Raw genomic sequence first — 25,711 nt, forward strand, 5'->3', positions numbered from 1 at the left:
TGTTTGCTGAAATGATGTCGTAAAAATGACAAAGAATGTTTTTTATTGGACATTGACGATGTACAGTACAGTAGATTGCACACCACCTCTACAGTATAATATTGTAAAATATATCATAAAAATTCAGCTGGAAATCCCAAAGCACTGCTTCAGCTCTGACCATTATGCATCACACCTGCTTATTTAGAGAGACAATAGAGAGATAAACATGAAGTATTAAAGTTTAGATTAGTATATAATTTGCACAACCACCCCTGATGTAGTTAAACAGCTAAAATGTGTTTTATAAAAAAATTTTCTCAGTCAGATTTATGAGGTAGAGTCACCTGGAATTCAGGCTTTCAGTTAACAGCTGTGCTGAACTCATCAAGAGTTAATTACTTACATTTCTTGCTTTTCTTAATGTGTCTTTTCTTAATCTCTATCTGGTATACAGTGAAAAGCTCTGTTTCAGTAATGTTTTAGCTAAATGTTCCTCTCCAAGTGGGCCTTTTCAGATTGGCTCATTCATGGAAAACAATTAGTTAACCCTTCACAATTATATTAGTATAAATTATTATCAAAGCTAGATTAAAGAAGCTAAATATAAGTATACATACATGTCAGAACCGGTTAACTACATCTGGGATAAGTGGTAAAATTGGCAGTTAGATTTTTGAGTCAGTTGATCTGTTTGAGCTGTTAATTACTAATATTTTACAGAAGCAAACCTCACCAGTCACCTATTCAAACACATTTATCATATTTATATACATAATATTTACATAGGTTTTCATGCATACCAGCATAATAACACTGAGTACACTGAGAAGGAAGCCTGGGTTGCCAACATTCATGATACATTAGCTGATTTTAAAGTACTAGAGCATCTCGACAAAAAAAATAGAATATCATTGAGAAGTTGCTTTATTTCAGTAATTAATTAATTCGGTTCAAAATGTGAATTATATATTATATTATATAGATGTTTTACACACAGAGTGATCTGTTTTAACTGTTTATTTATTTTATTGTTAATGATTATGGCTTACAGCCAATGAAAACCCAAAAATCTTAGAAAAGTCTTAGAATTAGAATTAGAATATTATATAAGACCAATTGGTACTTTTGTCCTGCTGGAAAATGAAAGCCGTATCTCTATAAAAGTCGTCAGCAGAGGGAAGCATGAAGTTTTTTTTTGTTTTTTGGGTTTTCATTGGCTAACAACAGATAAAAAAAATTTAATACATCTATATAATTTATGAGTTTCACATTTTGAACTTTCAGACTCTGCAATGATATTCTTTGATAATTTTTTGAGATACGCTAGTATATATTGCAGGTACATTAAACTTATATAACGACGGTGCTTTGTACAGTTATTCTAACTATTCACCATCATCCATACAGACTAATCTGGATTGAGTTTAATGGAATAGATTAACCATGCTTAGCTAGCTTAGCAAATGTGGCTAAACAAAACAAAATGAGAGGCTGGCATTAGCATGATGTTGTTAGCATAAAGCTAATTTACGGCTTCATGCTTTCATTAATCCATCTAGAGCTGTGCTAAACAGCAGGAATTAATCGCTGAGCATAAAAAAGCCCATCATAAAAGGACGGTATTATTATTATTATAGGACTGTAATCATGTAGAATAATATTAGTTACTATCACACTAACACTAATCTAACACTAATTCCCTTTTCTCATGTGCTAAAACTGCTGAAAATCACTGAATCCTCTCAGAAATGTTCCAAAATCTAGTAGAAACTTTTTTTACACTGGACAGTAGAGACAATTACTCCAATAAAATCAGGATTAACTCTTTTAATACAGCTAATTTCAGAAAAAAACAAACAAAAAGTAGGTTCTGGAGCTGGTGTGAGTTAATAGAGTAGTGCTTTGGGTCTGATAAAGACACTGTAAATGATTTAATGAAAATATTGTGGATTATATAAAGAAATGGCTGTAGCAAAGCTGTGTCTTGATCGATCAGGATCAAGTCGTGTAGATTGCTCTCATCATGTTGATGAGCATCGCTGCTTCTCACTGTTAATCACAGTGATGGATGGACGGATGGACGGATGGACAGATGAATGGATGGGCATTAGAGTGATGGGAAATGAAAGAGTGCCTGAATTAGGACGGCTGAGCTTTGAGCAGTGCCTGAGCTTTGAGTTATTTTTGATTTATTATTATTATTATTATTATTATTATTATTATTATGGTAACACTTTCTATGAATGTCAGTTCTACAAGACTCTATAGACATACCCATTACCCATTATAATACATTCATAAAGCATTATAACCATGATTATACATATTTATAAAAATGCATCATAGTCCATAATGCATTAATAACTGTGTTTATAACATCTTATACATACATACCAAGAACCACAGTCCAAGCTTGTAGACTTGGACTAAGCATTATGACAAAAATAATTATGTAAATATATTTAAAGCACTCATAATCTATATTTGTCTTCAATATCATTTTTGTTATAATCACTTATAATGTATTATAACAGGTCTTTTTGGGCTCCAAGTAAAGTGACAGGCTTTCATTTAATTGTGAGACTAGATTATTAATGATAGATATGTACCATTTTACTATGTTAACATACTTATAGATATAAGTACAGCTTATAATGTATTATGATCACAAGTCATAATGCATAATAAACCTGGATATAATGAGTTACTGTATACATTGTTTTAAATACTTATAACCATGTTTTTAATGCCTTATGAATGTGTTACAATGTATTATGAATGTGTTTATAGAGTCTAATAGAGATTACATTAATAGGAAGTGTTACCATTATTATTATTATTATTATTATTATTATTATTATTATTATTATTATTATTATTATTATTACATGAGTTGAATAGATGGTGAAGATGCTGCAGAAGGACCTGAGCACATGTTTAGTCTGTGCACTGTACTTGTTTGTCTCTTTGTTTGTTTGTTTGTTTGTTTATTTATTTGTTTTATCACAGATAAATACTTTGCACTTTCACTCTTACAATTTAATTGTTCTATTTTGGTGTTAATGTGTTATAAATGTTCATATGGAGTTTGAATCATGCTGTTGTTATGCCTCAAAAGGAATTATTGAATGATTGCCTAATACCCCCTAATATTGTTTATAGTATAGTGTAGACCCCCTTGTGCCTTCATAACTAAAAAACTAAAGTTTTGGAAGTTGTAAAGTGGGTGGGGCTTAATATGTAAATACCACTAAATCCAAAATGGAACAAAATACCACTATTGCATAATATAAAAAAAAGTCTAAATGTACTGTATTTTGGTGTGTTTTAGAATTTATTGAACACATTATTAAAAAATATTTTTTTTTATAATTCGTTTTTTGGGTTTCCAAATTATAAAACATCGGTTAAACAGCATAGATATTAGCAACACATATGATACAAAAACCCTATAAGAGTGAAAGAAGAAGACAAAAGAGGAGGAAAAAAGCAGCACTGAACATTTAACATCAAAGTTAGCTGTCAATGTTCAGTATAAATGATTATAGTTGTGAAAACTTTAGTGCATCCCCAGTTCCCACCCCCTGATAGGTACCATTGGAAACACTCAAATATCCACTGGCTTGATTCTAACTCCATAGAAAGTATCCTGAAGAAATTTGTCTGAATCTGATTTTTTTTTTTAAACTGGTTTTGGTCTCAGGTAGATGGTGAACAGGGTGGTACCTAATCTGAGTGGTCTGTATGCAATAAAATTCACTGTAAATTTGCAATAAAACAACCAAAAACCAACAACACCAAGATCAGCTCTGGTCTCTACAGACTCCAACCACTAGAGGGCACTGCTTGCTTTGTTAATATATTTTATATTTGTATTTCTTCTTTCCTGTAGTGCTTAACAAAGGTGTTAATAGTGTCTCTATTTATTCATTACTCTGTAGGTAGAAGCGTTTTGTAGATACTAGGGTTTAAAAAAATACTTCTGTAGAAGTTGAAGTATCAACTCAAGCTTTTTACTCTTAAAGTAAACGTGTTCGTAAAAGTACTGGATTCAAAACTACTTAAAGTATAAAAGTAAAAGTAATGTAAGGAGAAAAAATAAAGCCAATAAAAACAAAAGCTTAAGCCACGCCCACAGAGTCCTATAGAGCACTACCCCCCTATTTTTAAAATGTAAGGAGTAGAAAGTTCAGATATTTGTGTAAAAATGTAAGAGGTAGAAGGAAAAATCATCTGAAAAATAATGAAAATGGTAAGAGTAGGAGTCATAAAATCATGGTTGAAAAAATTATAAGTAATAAAAATGATTAATTAACAGATTCATAAATAAAAGTACTTTAGCAATCACTAAAAACTTTTTTAAAAAATTATGATTGTCCAGAAGCTCCGCCCTCTTCTCTACAATACAGAGTTACTATATTCACTAATACCACTTTACTACAACTTTACTACTGTACACAACACAAGCCTTATGTTCACCATGACCAGAAGAAGCTCCGCCCACTTCTCTACTACAATACAGAGTTACTATATTCACTAATACCACTTTACTACAGCTTTACTACTGTACACAACACAAGCCTTATGTTCACCATGACCAGAAGCTCCGCCCACTTCTCTACTACAATACAGAGTTACTATATTCACTAATACCACTTTACTACAACTTTACTACTGTACACAACACACGCCTTATGTTCACATGACCAGAAGCTCCGCCCACTTCTCTACTACAATACAGAGTTACTATATTCACTAATATCACTTTACTACAGCTTTACTACTGTACACAACACACGCCTTATGTTCACCATGACCAGAAGCTCCGCCCACTTCTCTACTACAGTACAGAGTTACTATACTCACTAATACCACTTTACTACAACTTTACTACTGTACACAACACAAGCCTTATGTTCACCATGACCAGAAGCTCCGCCCACTTCTCTACTACAATACAGAGTTACTATATTCACTAATACCACTTTACTACAACTTTACTACTGTACTCAACACAAGCCTTATGATCACCATGTCCAGAAGAAGCTCCGCCCACTTCTCTACTACAATACAGAGTTACTATATTCACTAATACCACTTTACTACAACTTTACTACTGTACACAACACAAGCTTTATGTTCACCATGACCAGAAGAAGCTCCGCCCACTTCTCTACTTACAATACAGAGTTACTATATTCACTAATATCACTTTACTACAGCTTTACTACTGTACACAACACAAGCTTTATGTTCACCATGACCAGAAGAAGCTCCGCCCACTTCTCTACTTACAATACAGAGTTACTATATTCACTAATACCACTTTACTACAACTTTACTACTGTACACAACACAAGCCTTATGTTCACCATGACCAGAAGCTCCGCCCACTTCTCTACTACAATACAGAGTTACTATATTCACTAATACCACTTTACTACAACTTTACTACTGTACACAACACAAGCCTTATGTTCACCATGTCCAGAAGAAGCTCCGCCCACTTCTCTACTACAATACAGTTACTATATTCACTAATACCACTTTACTACAACTTTACTACTGTACACAACACAAGCCTTATGTTCACCATGACCAGAAGCTCCGCCCACTTCACTACTACAATACAGAGTTACTATATTCACTAATACCACTTTACTACAACTTTACTACTGTACACAACACAAGCCTTATGATCACCATGACCAAAAGCTCCGCCCACTTCTCTACTACAATACAGAGTAACTATATTCACTAATACCACTTTACTACAACTTTACTACTGTACAAAACACAAGCCTTATGTTCACCATGACCAGAAGAAGCCCCGCCCACTTCTCTACTACAATACAGAGTTACTATATTCACTAATACCACTTTACTACAACTTTACTACTGTACACAACACAAGCCTTATGTTCACCATGACCAGAAGCTCCGCCCACTTCTCTACTACAATACAGAGTTACTATATTCACTAATACCACTTTACTACAACTTTACTACTGTACACAACACAAGCCTTATGTTTACCATGACCAGAAGCTCCACCCACTTCTCTACTACAATACAGAGTTACTATATTCACTAATATCACTTTACTACAACTTTACTACTGTACACAACACAAGCCTTATGTTCACCATGACCAGAAGCTCCGCCCACTTCTCTACTACAATACAGAGTAACTATATTCACTAATACCACTTTACTACAACTTTACTACTGTACACAACACAAGCCTTATGTTCACCATGACCAAAAGCTCCGCCCACTTCTCTACTACAATACAGAGTTACTATATTCACTAATACCACTTTACTACAACTTTACTACTGTACACAACACAAGCCTTATGTTCACCATGACCAGAAGCTCCGCCCACTTCTCTACTACAATACAGAGTAACTATATTCACTAATACCACTTTACTACAACTTTACTACTGTACACAACACAAGCCTTATGTTCACCATGACCAGAAGCTCCGCCCACTTCTCTACAACAATACAGAGTTACTATATTCACTAATACCACTTTACTACAACTTTACTACTGTACACAACACAAGCCTTATGTTCACCATGTCCAGAAGAAGCTCCGCCCACTTCACTACTACAATACAGAGTTACTATATTCACTAATACCACTTTACTACAACTTTACTACTGTACACAACACAAGCCTTATGTTCACCATGACCAAAAGCTCCGCCCACTTCTCTACTACAATACAGAGTAACTATATTCACTAATACCACTTTACTACAACTTTACTACTGTACACAACACAAGCCTTATGTTCACCATGACCAGAAGCTCCGCCCACTTCTCTACAACAATACAGAGTTACTATATTCACTAATACCACTTTACTACAACTTTACTACTGTACACAACACAAGCCTTATGTTCACCATGACTACAATACAGAGTTACTATATTCACTAATACCACTTTACTACAACTTTACTACTGTACACAACACAAGCCTTATGTTCACCATGACCAGAAGAAGCCCCGCCCACTTCTCTACTACAATACAGTTACTATATTCACTAATACCACTTTACTACAACTTTACTACTGTACACAACACAAGCCTTATGATCACCATGACCAGAAGCTCCGCCCACTTCTCTACTACAATACAGTTACTATATTCACTAATACCACTTTACTACAACTTTACTACTGTACACAACACAAGCCTTATGTTTACCATGACCAGAAGAAGCTCCGCCCACTTCTCTACTACAATACAGAGTTACTATATTCACTAATACCACTTTACTACAACTTTACAACTGTACACAACACAAGCCTTATGATCACCATGACCAGAAGCTCCGCCCACTTCTCTACAATTTTGGAAAGAAATAGATTAATAAAAGTTGAGGAGATAAAAAAATATTATCTCATTTTAATACTGTTAACAGTGGAATAAATGTCATAGTAAATTTGAGAGAAACTGATTTTTTTTTTTTTTACATTTTTTTATTTGAGGTTATACAACTAGATTCTCTATAGGCACCATACACAAAGCTGATCATCAACTAAAAGGGTTCGAACCCCACCTTCCCCAACACTGTACTGTGGACCAGTAGACCTGTGTTCCCTGCAGTGATGTAGGTTCATCCAGTACCTTTGGGATGAGTCTAAATGGTGTTTTAGTCCAGATCATCACTACCTGACCTCGATGCAGAGAGCAATCAAATCCCAAAAGCTATTTTATCCAGCGTTCTGATATTTACTAGCGTAACACATTCTCAGACGGGCAGTAAAGGAGGGTCAGTCTGCAGGTTAATGTACCTGATTTCTGAGGAACATTGCAGAAGCAGATGTCTGCACAGTTTTGGACATATTTTGTACAAACAGCCCAAACATGATGACGCCCAGCAGACATTACCGGCAGTGCTTTAATATCCTGATCTCTAAAAATGGTTCTGTTTCATTTAAAAACCTCTGAAGTCCTCGTTCTCCGCTGGTTTGAGGAGAAGCTGAGGGGCGTTTTTGCGTCACTGGGCAGGAGATGAAATTCCTGAAGTAATTGCTTGTGGAGAGAGTTGTGGGATTTAGTTTGAGTTTCAGGTTCCAGTGTCTGGAGGCTTACCTTCAGGCCCAGGAGATCTTATTATTCCCAGATGTTTTTCTCGGTCTGTTCCTTCATCTAATCAGTCATTCACCTGTGTTTAAGGTGTGAAAGGTATTCATCACCTTCATTACTCTGTAGGTAGAAGTATAGATAATAGGGTTTAATAAAATACTTCTGTAGAAGTTAAAGAAGCATCAACTCAAGCTTTCTTTAATTTACTCTTTAAGTAAAAGTGTTTTAAAAACTACTTAAAGTATAAAAGTAAAAATAATGCAAGGAGAAAAAATAAAGCCATTGAGAACAAAAGCTTAGGCCAAACGCACAGAGTCCTATAGTGCACCACCCCCCTCCCCAATACAATCACAAGCCATCAAACCAAGCTGAATTTCTATTTTGCACCAGGAGTAAAGCAGCATAAAGTTATCCAAAAGCAGTGTGTAAGACTGGTGGAGGAGGAGAACATGATGCCAAGATGCATAAAAACTGTGATTAAAAAACAGGGTTATTCCTCCAAATATTGATTTCTAAACTCTTAAAACTTTATGAATATAAACTTGTTTTCTTTGCATTACTTGAGGTCTGAAAGCTCTGCATCTTTTTCATTAATTTGATGATTTCACATTTTCTGCAAATAAATGCTCTAAATAAGAATATTTTTATTTGGAATTTGGGAGAAATGTTGTCTGTAGTTTATAGAATAAAACAACAATGTTCATTTTACTCAAACATAAACCTATAAATAGCAAAATCAGAGAAACTGATTCAGAAATGAAAGCATGTCTCAATGTTTTAATACCACAGCTTAGCATGAAGCTTGAATATTGAAGTTCTCAAATTAAGAAATAAGTAACCATTGTCTTTTACTTATTTAACCACAAACTGCCCTTCCAATTACTTTTAGGACAACTACCTCCAGTAAAAGCCATTCAAGAACCAAAAAAACTAAACTAAAGCGAGGACAGAACGCAGGGTCAGCCTCTGATAATTGTGCTGCCAATCACGTCACGCTAAATCCAATCCAATAAGCTGGTAATTTGATGGAATACGCTCGGATGTGTTTCTCTCCGCTGTGAGTTCTGATACATTAGATCTATAAATGAGGATGGTAATCAGATTAACATTTGATCATATTTTGCACGATTGCATTTACTTTTATTAAAGGTCAGTGAAGGAGGTGAGCGTCGCATGACATCACACTTCTCATCACAATACCGCTTTACTGGAGGAGGCTGGAGAGGGTGTGTATGGCAGTCACTGGTCAGTAAATATGGATCAGACTAAGTGCACTTTAATTTTGAGATGGTTCAATCACTATGAGAATTTTCAACTTGAGTATTACTAACTAAAAACTGTGCAAAGAAGGCTGAGAGTGATTCAGACTATACAATATTAAACATAAAGGTGTTTTTTTTAACCCCTTAACAGGCTTTGACCTGTATATGGGCTACAGGTGTAGGTGATACAAAACCCTTTTCTCTGCAGTAAAGTAAGTTATTTACACTCTAACCCTTTGTTCACACTAGAACATGATGAATTTGGGAACTATTCCCAAAACATCGTTTTGTCACGAGGACAAGCAAGAACTAGTAATTACATCCTAGATTATCTCTGAAGAGGAGAATACCCACCTCAAGTGAGTCCAAAATGACCAGAAAAAAGCAACCAGAGCAACCAGAAACGATCGTCCACCTGGAGAACTGCATCAGGCACTAAAGAGTGCCAACCCATATTTGGGCAGTTATTTTTCTGGGCAATTTAGAGTATCCAATGTACCAATTTACCTGATCTAATTGATGTTTTTGACTGTGCCCCAGAGAAAACCCAGGTGGACACAGGGAGAATATGATAACTCCACCCAGATAGAGACTAGAACCCAAGACTCCAGTGCTGGGAGATTCAAGATTCAAGATAATCATGTCACACTAAATCCAATCCAATAAGATGGTAATTTGATGGAATACACACTGATGCGTTTCTCTATAGGAGGAAAACTTGGTAAGAACTTGGTAAGAACTTGGTAAGAACTTGGTAAGAACTTGGTAAGCCAGTGTGCAACTCCTTAAAGTTATCAATCAATCAAAAGGTCCCCTACACTTGCAGAAGGTTCTTCACATTCACACTTTTAATCTTCAGAAGTGGATTTTTGACATCACCATTACATCAATAAATCTTAAGGATTTCTATTCAAGTATTACATAAACAGCTTTCATGTTGGATAAGAAACTTTACTGAAAAGCATAATTGTAATTGTAACATCATAAAAATCATAAAATTGGCTCTTTCCTGAACTTCATTTAACATCAGTATTTTCCTGAATACAAATCAAACAGTTCATGTCCTCCAAACATTTAGTTTCATTATTTTTGTCTTGTTTTTATGTCTATTTTTAAACCTGCAGGATGTGGGTTGATTCCTGTTAATGATCTGGAATTATTAAATTAGTAAAAAGTAGTAGAGATAAAACAGGCAGCTTCTCCAAGTGTCCTTTAGGAGATTTCAAACCCTCACCTTTTCAGAATGTAAATAATATGTAATTTTACTGCAGAAAAAATGAGGTTTTGAATCACCTACACCTGTAGCCTATATATGGGACAAGGAAACTTAAGGGGTTAAAGAACAGAAAATGGTTCTATTCTTAAATCACTCTGAAAACCGTCTGAAGCACCTTTATATTTAGGAGTGCAGAGGAGCTTCAGAGTCTTACTCCAGCTCAGGCTGAGGGTCAGAGCAGGTTTGCTTCAAGCTGACAGCAGTGTGAACCTCTCCACACCTCCATCACTCTCTCTCTTTCTCTCTCTCACCCTTTATTTAACACACCCCACTCCTCCCTTCCTCTCTCTGTCCGTCTGTCACTTTCTGATACCCTGCCATTCTCATTCCCACCGATCGATCAGCCGGACTGGACACGGCTCTGTCTCGGTTTTCTCCTGACCATTATCTCCAACCTAACAGGTTCTGATATGTTATGAAGCTCACAGCCCTGATCCAGATCCATATTGCCACGTCCGATTACGTTCTGATTACTTTCACCTGGAGATATTTGCTGTAATGTTTAAAAATAAAGCTTATGCTGATTTTTGTTTACTTTGGAAGTTGGATGTTGGAGCTGGTAATGAAACTTTTACATCATTTTACATATTTTCCAAATCCCTCCAAAAACTGTCAGCTTAAGATTTTGAAGTTTCCCATATTGGCAAATAAGAAACTAAGCAGTAACTAATTAATATTGCCTCATTAGCACTTGCTGTTGTGTTTATACATGGATCTCAGTGGAAACGCGTGTCCAAAGTGTAATTACAATGTGTAGCAGTGGACAAATAGCTATTTGTTTTATTAAATGTGAGGAGAGGAAATTCAGAGATATGCGTCTGGACGAGACTAAACTTACCAGAGGAGCACGGAGTTCAGAGAAAAACAGTAGATAATTCAGCCTGTAATTATTTTTTCATCTCAGAGGACGTCTGAGAAAAACACGTACATGGCTGTTCTGGACGGGAATAAAATCACAGAGGATAAAATTACCCCAGAACCTCCTGAGAAACTAATCCTGTCCAGATAGGGCTTTGGCTACTGTATACATTGATTTAGATCCATCCTGCTTTAATCATTGGTTCAGTACTATATATTGAGTAATTACTTAGTACTCCCTGGTAGTTAATAGGAGGGATTTAGGTGTTAATGCAGCACTATTCATTAATTACCTGAAGGTGTTATAAAGTGTTACCATTATGTCTCTGTTTTACTACTGTTGATGTACAGGGCAGCCATCTTGGATTCTAAACTCGGGGTTGGTGAAATTCTCCCTTTAAATTTCTTAATAGGAAATCGGACCTTCAAATATGGCTTCAAACTTCATTTTCTTATAGAAAAAACAGGTGATTCCAGTTTCAAAGCTTTATAAATATTCTCTTCCTCCTCAAATCTGCAAATCAGTCAAAGACAATCATTACTAAGATGGCAAAAATCACTTTTACAGCCACGCTATACTTGAGTACATCTGCTCGACTCAGGTTTGAATTCTGAGGCTAATCCTCAGGTTACATTGGGAGAGATTGCTGCATGTGCCAGCACTCCGGCTGCTGAGTATAATACGTAAATCAGCCAAGACGCTTTTGTCAATTCTCTGGTTGCAGTCGACCCAGGTATGAGCTGAGCATTTGGGCCACAATCGGCCTGATGCAAGTCAGGGATTCAGCCTGGAAATGTCTTGAGTTACTTTTGCTATTTGGGACATGTGAACGAGCTAATGCTAATTATAGTAGAGCAAAACTGGATTAAACATATTATTTTAATATTTTGAACTAGAACGTTCTCAAAATCCAAAAAAACTCCATACTTCGTTCCCAACAGTGGGCATGTCTCTACAGCTCTTTGAGGTGTGGTGAGAACTGAACCAGCTATATAAGGGTCTCTGAAGAGACTTTGCCCTCCAGACTGTTGCATTTTGTGTGGTTTTCTTCACTTCCTGACCTCAGAGACACGTCCGTGCTCCTCATGATGTAGCTTTAACCTCAGAGTGCTCAGCTTTGTTACCCACATCCTTAACCACGTCTGAAATGCACATTAAATCGCACTTTCTGTGGTCTCCTGCTTCCATTAGCGTTACTGTTTAAGGGGTATGTCATGTTTGTTATGTGCTGCTCGGTGGTTGAGCTGCTCGGTGGTTGAGCTGCTCGGTGGTTGATGGGTTGATGAGCTGGGTGGATAAAAGTGCCAGAGCCCACAGCGTTTAAGGCCAAAGTTGAATGCTGACCTGATTTATTTCAACACATCATAGAAGGTCGTGGCTTAAGGTGGTTGACGGACTTGTTCTCGCGGTGTGACCCGGAGTCGTTTGGGAAAGCGACAGGACAACAAAACGGTACATCAAAAAAAATAATAACGAACAACAAAAACATGGAGAGGGATGTTTCTGAAAAATTTGGCATAAGTGTATATTGCATCATATCAATTTACAAACAAATGTACATCAAATACATCATCATCATCATCATCATCATCATTGTAAGAAGAAGAAGAATAGTAATAAATATATTATTTATTTATGACGGTGATCCGGCCGTTGTTGGGTTGGGTTTCCTCATGAAGAGTACTCGTACTCCTCCGCGCTCCGGCGACCAAAGTCCATCCAGCCCAGGTAATCCCGATCCTTTATCCGGTGGTTAACCGTCGAACCTCTCTTTCCAGATGCTGGAACTAAAAAGAAAGAGATAGAGAGAGAAAGAAAGAGATCAAAAGAGCAAAAATGGGCATTGAACCAACATTGCAGTCATCGATGTATAAAAACAATGGCAACGTAAAAGGTGCAGGTATTAAACCCATAAACGTGGATCAAGAAGAACAGCGACAGTCTATGGACACAGGTATTAAACCCACAACCATGTGATTAACAAAAGCAATGACATCTTAGTGTACAAGGGTATTGAACCTACAATGTAACCAATAATGTAACCAATAATCAAGTCAGTGGCAAAGAAACTGTCATGGATATCAAACCTATAATCTGTGATTAATAAAAACAGTGGCAAGTAAAGGGGCATGGGAATGGAACCTACAACCCTGTGATAAATAAAAACAGTGGCATCTTAGCGTACATGAGTATCGAACCTGCAACTCTGTAAATAATAGTGGCAAATAAACTCTCATGGGTATCAAACCTAATATCCTATGATCAATAATAGCAGGGGCAAGTAAACTGTCATGGGTATCAAACCTATAACCCTGTAATCAGCAACAAAAGTGGCAAGTAAACTGCCATGGGAATCAAATCTATAACCATGTGATCAATAAAAACAGTGGCGTCTTAGTGTGCAAAGGTATTGAAACTACAACAGTGGTGAGGAAAAGAGCATGGGTATCGAACCTATAACTCTGTGTCCAATAATAACAGTGGCAAATAAACTGCCATGGGAATCGAATCTATAACCCTGTGATCAATAAAAACAGTGGCATCTTAGCGTACAAAGGTATCGAAACTACAAAAGTGGCGAGGAAAAGAGCATGGGTATCGAACCTACAACTCTGTGACCAATAATAACAGTGGCAAATAAACTGCCATGGGTATCAAACCTCTTTAACCCTGTTAATCTGCAATGTAGAAAATAAATTGTAGATTTAACAGGTTTGTCCAAACTTTTCACTGGTACTCTCTATGATTAAATGATAACAAAAAAAAAAGGTAAATAAGGCGCTGTGTTGGAAGTAAATCCCAGATTCACCAGTGGTCTAAAACTCATTAAATTCAATTGATAAATTCTGTATATATGTGCACTGTTGGAACTCGCTGTTATTCATCTGTTCATCAGAAGAATAGAGAGCGTTTTCTGATGAGCAGATTGGATCTGTGTATCAGGTGTGACAGACGGAGAGACAGACAGGCAGAGAGGGACGAGTGCTGGGTCTCATCTGTCGGATTCGTTCCCTCAAACGAATGTTTGCTCCGGATGTTCCGAGTTTTCGCCTGACGCCATATCTCAAAGCCTCAGCCGCAGATCACCCACGCTCGCGTCTCTCTCGCGTCTCATTGACGTAAAACGACGTTCGGTTGCATCATTCGAGTGTCTGTGGGACGCCTCGGCCTGATCATCTCAAACAGCTCGGAGTGTCCTCTCAGTTTAGCCTCCTGCTGAAATCTGTAACACTTTGAGGATTTTCTCAAAGGACTGAAAGTAGGCCTTTTTTTACGAACATGAGCGTTTTATCTTGTTCTAGTGGGATTAATTAGACAGCAAGTGAACAGTTAGTTTCTGAAATTCTTTTAACAAAAACTGGTGTAAAAAGGCAAAAAGGAGTACAGATTTGTACCTAAAAGAGTACAAAGCTTGTCTCTGGGGCTGTATCTTATATTGAGGTACAAAAAAGTACCTTTCAGTGAAAGTCCTTTTTTGTGCCCATGGTTTTTGTGCCAGAAAAGATTATAAAAATTATCAACATTATTATCAACTAAATATGGCTGAAAAACTTGATGATCCAAAATTGTCTGGCTTTCAAATGAAAAGAAATTTGCAATTTAAATATATATTGTTTATTAGTGAAATGATACAGAATACTGAATGTACCCTTTGGCTGATTAAATGGTACAAATTTGTACTTATTGCTGTTAGAAATGACTTTGTACTTCAGCGGGAACAAATCTGACCCTGTAAAGACCAGTTTTGTACCTTTGAGGGTACAATTATGAAGAGTGTACCTTTGAGTACAAAAAGTACTCATATCGTACCTCTGTTTTTTAGAGTGTAGAGGAGGTAATACAGGTAATCCACGCTATTGCTGTATTGTAGAGTAAACCTCAAAGAGCCTCAAGGTTGTCGGGGACACACTAATCGCATCACTGCCCCTTCCAGAACCTACGTAAAAACCTCACTGTGATACCACAGCATCCACCATCTGGGGAGGTTAGCTATAACAGGAGTACGCTACAATAACAAGCTAATAAAGCTAATAAAGGGGATCCTCATGGCTGGAGCTCAAGCAAAACAATCTGCCTCATTTGAATTTGGAATGAGGAATCTGAGACACTTTAAAGAGAACCAAGAACCAACTTGCATCCACTTGGAAACACCTTAGCAACCTCCTACGACACAATAGCAACCAGCTCATAGCCACTTAACAACCTCATACAGCTCTGGAAAAAAAATAAGAGACTACTTAAAAATGATGAGTTTCTTTGATTTTACCAAATTAAAAACCTCTGGAATATAATCAAGAGGAAGATGGATGATCACAAACCATCAAACCACCAAACTGAACTGCTTGAATTTTTGCACCAGAATAAAGCAGCATAAAGTTATCCAAAAGCAGTGTGTAAGACTGGTGGAGGAGAACATGATGACAAGATGCATGAAAACGAAAACTGTGATTAAAAACCACCAGGGTTATTCCACCAAATATTGATTATTTCTGAACTCTTGAAACTTTATGAATATGAACTTGTTTTCTTTGCATTATTATTTGAGGTCTGAAAGACCTGCGTCTTTTTTTTTTTGTTATTTCAGCCATTTCTCATTTTCTGCAAATAAATGCTCTAAATTACAATATTTCTTTTTAGAATTTAGGAGAAATGTTGTTTGTAGTTTATAGAATAAAACAACAATGTTCATTTTACTCAAACATAAACCTATAAATAGCATAATTGCACAGTAAGAAATGCGAATAAAACAGGAGGATTTTTTCAAGGAACACCATGCCTCCATTATTAATGCCATTCTTACATCAGTGTAACGTCAAACCTACGTCAACACAACTACAGCATTTCTCCATTTTGGTCATGTGACGTCCATGAGGAAGCTGTTCACTTGCATCAAAGAATTACATCAGAGGTTTTTGGCATTAGCTTCAAAAGCTGCCCTGCCAACATTCAGCTGCTTGAGCTTCCACCTCTGATTTGACAGCTCTAATTAACATCTAATTAACCTGGATCACAAGAGAGAGAGAGAGAGAGAGAGAGAGAGAGGGAGAGAGAGGGGTCACACCAGCCCCGGTAATCTCGAGAGACGTCATTTAGATGTTTGTCTAAGATCTCACCATGCAAAACCATGCACAGCACGGTTCACAGGTCACGCCCCTAGACTCTGATCTGTTTTAGATCACTGTAGTTGTGCCTAAAACTCTGCTGTTTAGAACTATGCTATGAAAATATCAGTCTATGGACGATAATCTCTGATGGTTTGCTATTAAATTCAATGGTTCTATTGTAGGATCGTACACAACACAAGATGGGTAAAGACCAGCACATGCCTCCTCCGACCCATGTGAAAATCGGAAGAAAGCGCAGCGACTCGTTTCCGATACATCAGCTCACAGATGCAGCCTTGTGCTGATGTATCGACATCACCCTAGGAGTCATGAGGGAAAAGAGAGCGCCATCTATTGTACCCACCCAGAGGGAGCAAGACCAATTGTGCTCTCTCAAGGCTTCAGCAGCTGATGGCAAGCTGCATGACTGGGATTTGAATCAGCAATCTCTTGAACTGCTGGACTATTCAGTCTAGCGCCCAGAGTTGCCTTTAGTTAACAAATTCATTCTTAATACAACATAGGAAGAGGAGCTAGGAAGAAGGGAGCTATTCTATCATTCTATCATTCTATCATTCTTACTTAAGCTTGACCCATAAGCTAGATGCTTACTCCAGATACTTACTGCATGGTCCTACTATAAGTGCCAGAATTAGCTCTAATAATAATTATGTTTAAAACATTCAAACACTTCTAAAACGGCTGTTTATTTCTAAATATTTTTCTAAAAACAGCAAAAGGTGAAAAAGGACCCTAAAATCTTGCTGTTTTTTTAATAATCAAGAGTTTTTTTTATTTTATGCTTTTATCGCTCCATTAAACAATAGTTATATGATCTTATACTGTAAGTATTCTTTTAGTATGAGCGTCTAAAAAAATGTTGTGGCAACTTTTTGGGGAGTTTTGTGCTCAAAAAACGCCTCAGGCCCGCAGTGGGCGGCCAGTGTTGCTGAAACTGCTATCGGGGGTGTGATACTGGTCCAACAGATGGGAGACTTTCTACCATCAGACACCCACTGTGATACATATACACACATATACACACACACACATACATATACACACACACATACACAAACACCTACGAACACACACTTTCATTTCTGTGTCCATAACCCATTTCGATGTACCATTTTGAAGTTTATAGACTTGCTCTGACACGTGCACAACACTTTCTCACTTTGCACTTCCCACACACACACACACACACACATGGTACACACACACATAATACACACACATAATACACACACAGACACACACATACTGTACATAATAACACACATATACAATGGTCATGTTAACCCATACAATAACCCATAAAGAAAGAGAGTAGGCTGTGTGCAAGATCGCTGTGGGTGCGTGCCTATATATATATATGTGTGTATATATTTCTCTCTCTCTCTCTCTCTGTATACATTTGTGTGTGTGTGTGTGTGTGTGTGTGTGTGTGCTGGGAGTATTAGTAGATCAGCTCTAACTGGTTTCTACTAATCGTTTTTGCTCTTTTAAGTGCATTTCCACCCACAGCACATAATAGCTGCCCCATCCACTCTGACCACAGCCTGCACTGCAGAGTAAACCCATTAACAGCGGCACTCCGAGGCCCCGGGGCCCCGTGTGTGTGTGTGGCAGGGCTGTGTTTACCTGTGTTTACCCCTGTTGGCTGTGCGACGGAGGTTGTGCCGCAAGAGAACAAAAGAGGAAAGCTGCATTACGCCCTGGGAGGACTGGCGGTGAGGCGGTTAGGCGGAACGGTACAGAGCAGCGGCACAAATCCACAAGACGAATTAATGATTTTAGGGCCCCGGGCAAAAAAAGGGGCCCTCCTTAAATTAGCACTCACACCTAATTGAATAACATATAGTGATGCAAGATGTTTTCCTGAGCTGCTGAGAGTTTCCTCTCGCTTCTGCTCGCGCTTTATTGCTTTCCTGCTGCTACCTGTCTGATTCCACACTTGTCACATAATGCCCATCAAAAGTCATGCAACAACACGGAAAAGTTAATTCCAGTGCTGACGGGAGGGGGAATGCATTATAATAACTGCACAATAACACTGTTATAACAAAGCGAGTTATGTGATTGAAGAGTCACATAACTCTGTGTTATAACAGTGTTATTGTGCAGTTTAGTAAATTAGGCCACAACATTAAAAACACTAAAAATTTAAGTAATTAAGGTCCAATCCCATTTCACTTCTCAGCCCTACCCCTTGTTTTTGAGTGAAATCCTGCCCCTAAGAATTGGAACGACCCTTCAAGTACCCAATAGATGCGTCATCAGGAGCTCTTCATAAAGTTCAGCAACCTAGCTGCTGCTGCTGCTGTTGGTTAACTAGTTAACTTTAGGGTTTATTTTTTATATGTCTTCAGAAAGGGGGGTGATTAAGTGCAGAAATTATTATTATTGTCCATTCCTTAATTCCTCTGTGATGAGCAGCTAAAATTATTGTATTTTTCCATTCCGCCTTAAATGCTGCAGCCCCTGTCATCTGTTGCACATTTAAGGTAGAACGGGAAAGTTAGCTAGATAACTAAACTACTAGCGATCTTTTTTATGCTTGTTATAAAGAATTCAGCCGTAAAATATTATGTAAAATAGTGTTAATCTTCATTTTTAACGAGAAAAATTCTTACAATTTGTGTGTTCCATACTAGTGGTAATAATAAGGTCAGCAAATATGATTAAAATCAGGTCCATTTGTTGTACAATATGAAAATAGCATAATCATCATAATTCAACCTTCCATAAGTTCCTACTCGTATTTTTCAATTGGTAGAAAGGGTTTCCCAGTCCTCCATGCAGGTTTCTTTCAGCTGATACATGTTTCAGCTTTAGTTTAGTTCAGGCACGCACCCGACCCGCCTTCCTGTTTGAACATGTTTGTTTTGGTGCGTGACAAAGGTCGGAAAACACCTTAATGTGTGACGGCTGTTTATTATATAACACTCAGTTCCTATAAACTCCAGAGACTCTGGAAATGACTGCGTGATAACAGACTGAAGATTCTGGAATTGAATGGAATGTTAACTACGGAGATTGGCCTGCAAACCCCCTACAGCCTACCTCGATGCATGCCCATCGAGGTAGGCTGTAGGGGGTTTGCAGGCCAATCACTCTTCAAGACCCTGAGCGCTCTGGGCATAACTGGGATGGAGAGAAGAAGGGCCATCAAGAAAATCATGGTGGAAGCAGAGAAAGCCTCCAGATGGCTCTGGATCAGGAGAAGTGACCCATGGAGTAGTAGCAAATGCCACCTGAACACAAGCCGGGTCTGATCAACCTAGGCTGGGTCGCCAAGGAGAGGGTGTCTGATGTTGAAAGACCCGAAACACCCGAGGACCCTTGGTTACATCACTGACGATGTGTTCAGGAGCATCCTAGAGATGTATTTCATCAAGTGGAGATGAACAAACAGAGGTGACCTATACTTCAAGATACTGCAAAATATGTATTTATTTATTTATTGCTGTTTAGATTATATACTGCCTGGCAATAAAAGGGCTCATACACGCTAATATAGTCTAGAATTGCATTAACTGAGATTTGGAGTTAAGGTCTGAACTCTGTGGTGAACTCTCTGAATCCATGTGTGAAAATGCTGATCTCATGCTCCCTGAACCCTGAACTCTTTCATAATTCCAGCCCCATGAATCCTAACATTATATATAATATCATTTTGGAATATGCTCGTGTTCATCAGGGAAGAAATAATAAATCCATTGACGGAATTACCTGGTCTATATTCAGTATATTCAGGTATTGAGGTCAGCTGACCTCATTCTTTCAGCACATACTGTTGCTGAACCTAAACCTGCAGACCAACTGCAACATCAACCCCATAGATCATAGCTCCGCCCCCAAAATCTATACATTCATTGTTGATAACATCTACATTTTTTTAGACTATAAAGCGTACTTAAAATCCTTACATTTTCCCAAAAATTTAATTAAAGCGCAGTACAGCCACTCTGCTAATGAACAGCATTATACAGGAGTTTCACTGAGGCTGGAGCAGTATTAGCATTAGCTGCTAACCACAGCACTAGCTCTTTCACTGTTGAATACACTAGTGAATATATATATATATATATATATATATATATATATATATATATATATATATATATATATATATATATATATATATATATCTCGGACTATCGGAATATATATCTACTTGTTTACCATGTTAAAACAAGCTAAGTTGGGCGGCATTTACTGTACTTTCACATTAAAATTTACTAACGCTAAGCGCAGCTAACCATGGCTAACACTGCTGCTAACCGCACGAAAATCGTGCTTACCATTTTATAGAGAATTAACCAACACAAGAATATCTTAAACCAGAGAAACTTATTTATATTTACCACCTCATTTACCTAAACTCTTCCAGATTTGGCACTCTAATTCCACAATGGTTACCCCTAATACATTGAGCTAATATTAAATATATATATATATATATAAGTGTATTTATAGTTTTTATTATTAGGTACCTGGAGCTCTCCTTGAACTTGCAGGTGTGTCATGCTTTCTTTTTGCCTGTGTTTCTACGGCAGCAGATGCACCTACATCTCCACCTTTGCCAGAAAAAAATAAAAATAAATAAATAAAAGACTCTCTGCTGAAGAGAGTTGTGTGCGTGTGTTGTGTGCGTGTGTTGTGTGTGTTGTGTGTGTTGTGTGTGTGTGTTGTGTGTGTTGTGTGTGTTGTGTTTCTGACCTTTCCTGGAGATGAGTCTGGCCAGCAGCTCGCTGAGGTTGGCCCGGGTGTCGGCCTGGTCTTCAGCGATGGGCAGGGGTTTGACTGGACCGGCGAGGCTCTCGGAGCGGGAGACCCTCAGACCCACCTCCATCTGAGAGGGGAGAGCGTTTCCTGCCTCCTGCTCCAGGGGCAAACGCTGGCGAGCCAGACAGGAGACGGAGAGAGCGGCCAGGAGCGCACACACACACACGCCACTGTTCATTCTGCCTGTGAGTGTGTGAGAGAGAGAGAGAGAGAGAGAGAGAGAGAGAGAGAGAGAGAGAGAGAGAGAGAGAGAGAGAGAGAGAGAGAGATGGAATCAGAAGAATACATACAGAGTGAGTAAAAGCTTTATAATTTTTATATATTTTATATATTTTTTATATATTTTTATATAATCATATTTATATATGATTTATAATCATATATAAACTCAATTATATATATATATATATATATATAGATGTCTCAGTCCTATGAAAATCACTAAAAACCTCAATTTATGTCGATTTTTATTTTACCACATAATTTGAATAGACAAACTGTCCCTTAGACTGCGCCGGACCAATAAAAACTCTTTAAAATGACCTGAAATAAACTTTTTTTTTACATTGTCTTGCACTGAAAGTTTACAAGGTTTTTTCTCTCTCTTGTAAAGTTGCTGTTTTGGAGATAAGTGTTTTTCGTTGGACAGCGACGATATACAATACTGCTTAGTGCTGTATTATTACTGTATTATTATAATATTATATAAGGACTGTAATTTCCTTCTGTGTTATATAGTATATAGTGTGCACTGTGTAATATATAGAATATTCATAAATATCGCCTGTATATATTTTGTTGCCCTCCAGTGAAAAACATGTATCTCCAAAACAGCAACTTTACAGGAAAGAGACAAAACCCAAAACCTTCTTAACTTTTAATGGAAGTCAATGTAAAAAGAGTTTATTTCAGATCATTTGTGAGAAATTCTATTGGTTCATTAATCAAGAAATTGTATCTATTTAGTGCATCTATATGCACTTTAAAGTTCTTTATAATATTTACAAAATAATATGTTTGATAAATAATAATTAACACCATAAAATGACAAAAATGGAGATACTTGTTTTTCCTTGGACAGCAACGATATGCACATACATTTTAAATCTGTCTATCTATCTATCTATCTATCTATCTATCTATCTATCTATCTATCTATCTATCTATCTATCTATCTATCTATCTTTTATATGCACTGTAAAGTTCTGTAAAATATTTAAAAAATAACATATTTGATAAATAATAATTAACAACATAAAACTAGTAAAAATAAGAGTAATATCATCTGAAATCTTCTTACACCGTTACAACTGATTAAGTACTGACATTAAAATATAGTAAACATATCAATACAGAAGGACAGACACATATATATATATATATATATATATATATATATATATATATATATATATATATATATATATATATATATATACAGATATAAAAAATACAGATATAAAGTTTACTCACCTTGTAGTGGAGTGTGTGCTACTTGTATGAGCGTGAAAGTGGTTGTCCTCAAGAAGAGAGGAGGGAGAGGCTCTTATATACCCAGCAGTGACGCACACACACACACACACACACACACACACACACTGAGTACTCCGGCGTGCCCCCTCTCTGTACGCAACTGCATGTAAGGGAGCAAATGATCACGTTTCAGTGACGGAATATAGTTAAATAGTTTAGCACCATAAAAAATGGTGACTCCTACAGAGATGCAATATGTGCCCACAAAATGCGTAGACGCCCCTTCTAAAAGCTGCATTTTTAGCTACTTTAATCCATGTAGAGTCATATTGCCAATACATTTAGAATATGACTCTTTGAAGAAGGTAAATGTTAACCATTGGGCACCATATAGAACTGTGTTTTTTAGAATGATGGAGCTCCATTTAACACTTTTTGGATGGGATGAGTTGAGACCCTCATAAGGATTAGCACCTCAGTGTCACTGCTCTACTGAGAATAGTCCACCAGCAGTGTCCTATGGGAAACATCTTGTAGGCACTAATGAAGAAAAAGAGGATGGCCAACACTGTAAACTGTGCAGCAACAGATTTATACAATAGCCTCTGTCTCTAACTTTGCTTTATCTTCAAGGTGGAGCAGCTACTGTAGGTAGGAGTGTAATAGAGTGGAGGACAGTGAGTGAACTGTACACCATCTTTATGGACCGTAGGAGCAGTTTCAGTGACAGGTTTCTGTAACAGAGCTGCTCTACAAACAGACTCAGGAGATCTTTTGTCCCTAGAGCCAACAGACTCATTAACTAATCCCAGTGGAGCTGAAAGAGGGAGGAGGACAGATGAGAAATGAGTCTCCTACCTGCCTACCTACCTACCTACGTATCTACATACTTATCTACCTCAACCTCTATCTATCACAGTGTTTAAAAACTCCAGCAGCACCGCTGTAAGGTTCTGAGTATTGAAGAACATGGTGAAAGGAGGATAATAATAATAATAAAGTATACAAAAAATAGATACAGAACTACAGTCTGTAATTATTATAGAACTACAAAGTCACCTATGTGATAATTGACTTTATCATCTTCTTCCGTGATTCAGATGTTTAGAAATCGACTGCAGTCAGCTCTGTTCTTATTAGGAAGGAAATTATGTCATTATGAGTCCTCCCCGTACATCCTGTGTGTATGTGATATACAAGCCAGTTTTACAGGGCTAATTGTTCCCCTCCAGATGTTTCACAGCGACACTTAAAACCTGCTCACCTGTTCACCTACTCACCTGACTCAATGAGCCTACATTTATCCATCAGACAGAATATATCCCATATTAGTTTATGCCATAAAATTTCAATCATTGTAAACGTGAAGTAAATAACATTGACCAAAGATTGGAGTTTACATATTAGGCAGCAAGTGAAGAGTCAGTTCTTGAAGTTGGTGAGCTGAAGCAGAAAAAAAGGAAGAAAAAAATCCATTGATGGAATAACCTGGTCTATATTCAGTATATTCAGGTAGTCAGCTGACCTCATTCTTTCAGCACATACTGTTGCTGAACCTAAACCTGCAGATCAACTGCAGCATCAACCAACCAACCCCACATCATTTACTTACTTAAATCCAGGTGGAAACTTTTCCTTTTTTTGGCCAGGCAGTGTATATATTATGTTAGTTTTGACTTAACATCCAGTTTTGTGACTGAATGAACTATAGAACTTTACTAAATTCTCTTATCATCACCTAAATTGTCTAAGTTTTCCTATACGTAGCAACTCAGCGAGCTGCCTTTCAATGTGTTGTGCTAAAATGTGTCTCTAATTCAACTTATTTCTTTAATTCTGTTTATTAATAATAATGGAGAATCTACAGTTATAGTAGGTACAGGAAAGGAAGTCCGATTTTGGAACACCAGATCTTTTTCTTCTTCTATTGTTTAATGGGTGAAGGTAGCCTGCCTTATCGTCCTTTAATTAGTCTGAAAGTCTGAACTGTCTAGAAAGTGTTTTCACACTAAAATCAAACCAGACCATGGTTTGGTAGATCCAAATTGTGGTCCTTCGGTCTGGACCATGGTTCACTGCACCTTTCTCACCTGCTATTTTGGTTCTTTCCAAACTAAAAAGTCTGAAATAGGTTAAAATCACCCTCAGATACTTTGACAAAAAAAATATCTTCAGAAAACATCAGGTACGTTGGATGGTATGCAGTGGTCAGCACCAACCAAAAGTGCTCCAAGGAAGGACTACAGGTGAACCAGTGACTGGGGTAATGGACACCCAAACCTCACCAATGCAGTCCATGAAGGTCTAAACTCACATTTTGCATTATTTAAAGGATCTCCAGCTATTATTAGTCTTGCAGCCAAATGCCTTAGCACAGTCCTGTGGGGTCCATGACTCTACAGGTCCGGGCTGTCATTTCGATTACGGGATCTTTGCCCTTTTGTGTCTCTTGTGGCATTTGTCTGATGCTCTCAGCCAGAGTGACTTACATTTTAAAAAATGCTGTTGCATAGGTAGGAGAATGTAGAGTTGACGTGGGGTGATCTTATATTTCCTTTTTTGGGGGGGAGAAATGCAAAATTTATTTTGCCCAAGGACTTTTTTAGTGTAGTGTCTTGTTAGTAAGTGGCACAGTGGCTTGGTGATTAGCACATTTACTTTCCAGCACTGGGGTCTTGGGTTTAAGTCCCTATCTGGGTGGAGTTTCCATGATGTTCTCCCCATGAGTCCAAGTGAGTTTCTTCCCACAGCACAAAAACATGGATATGGGGTTAATTGACTTCTCCAATTTGTCATGATTTGTCAGGGGCAATGTAGTTGTTTCCGGTTGAGAGTATGCTGTGTGCAATTG

General features: G+C 37.4%; 1 protein-coding gene across 2 annotated transcripts; it reads right to left on the reverse strand.

The window, feature by feature from the left end:
- Window positions 1–12,802: 12,802 nt before the first annotated feature.
- Window positions 12,803–22,930, reverse strand: cckb (cholecystokinin b). Of its 2 annotated transcripts, XM_022676228.2 has the most exons (4): window positions 22,861–22,930; window positions 21,322–21,570; window positions 21,096–21,179; window positions 12,803–13,275 (listed from the first exon to the last, which is right to left on the reverse strand). In XM_022676228.2, exons 2-4 carry the CDS (start codon window positions 21,563–21,565, stop codon window positions 13,160–13,162), a joined length of 444 nt encoding a protein of 147 aa, XP_022531949.2. In that variant the 5' UTR covers window positions 21,566–21,570; window positions 22,861–22,930; the 3' UTR covers window positions 12,803–13,159. The 2 variants fall into 2 exon arrangements, with proteins under 2 accessions (XP_022531949.2, XP_022531953.2); XM_022676232.2 differs by lacking the exon at window positions 21,096–21,179.
- Between the last annotated feature and the right edge of the window lie 2,781 nt (window positions 22,931–25,711).

The sequence above is a fragment of the Astyanax mexicanus genome, chromosome 19, assembly GCF_023375975.1.
Source record: "Astyanax mexicanus isolate ESR-SI-001 chromosome 19, AstMex3_surface, whole genome shotgun sequence".
In the NCBI taxonomy this organism is placed as follows: domain Eukaryota; kingdom Metazoa; phylum Chordata; class Actinopteri; order Characiformes; family Acestrorhamphidae; genus Astyanax; species Astyanax mexicanus.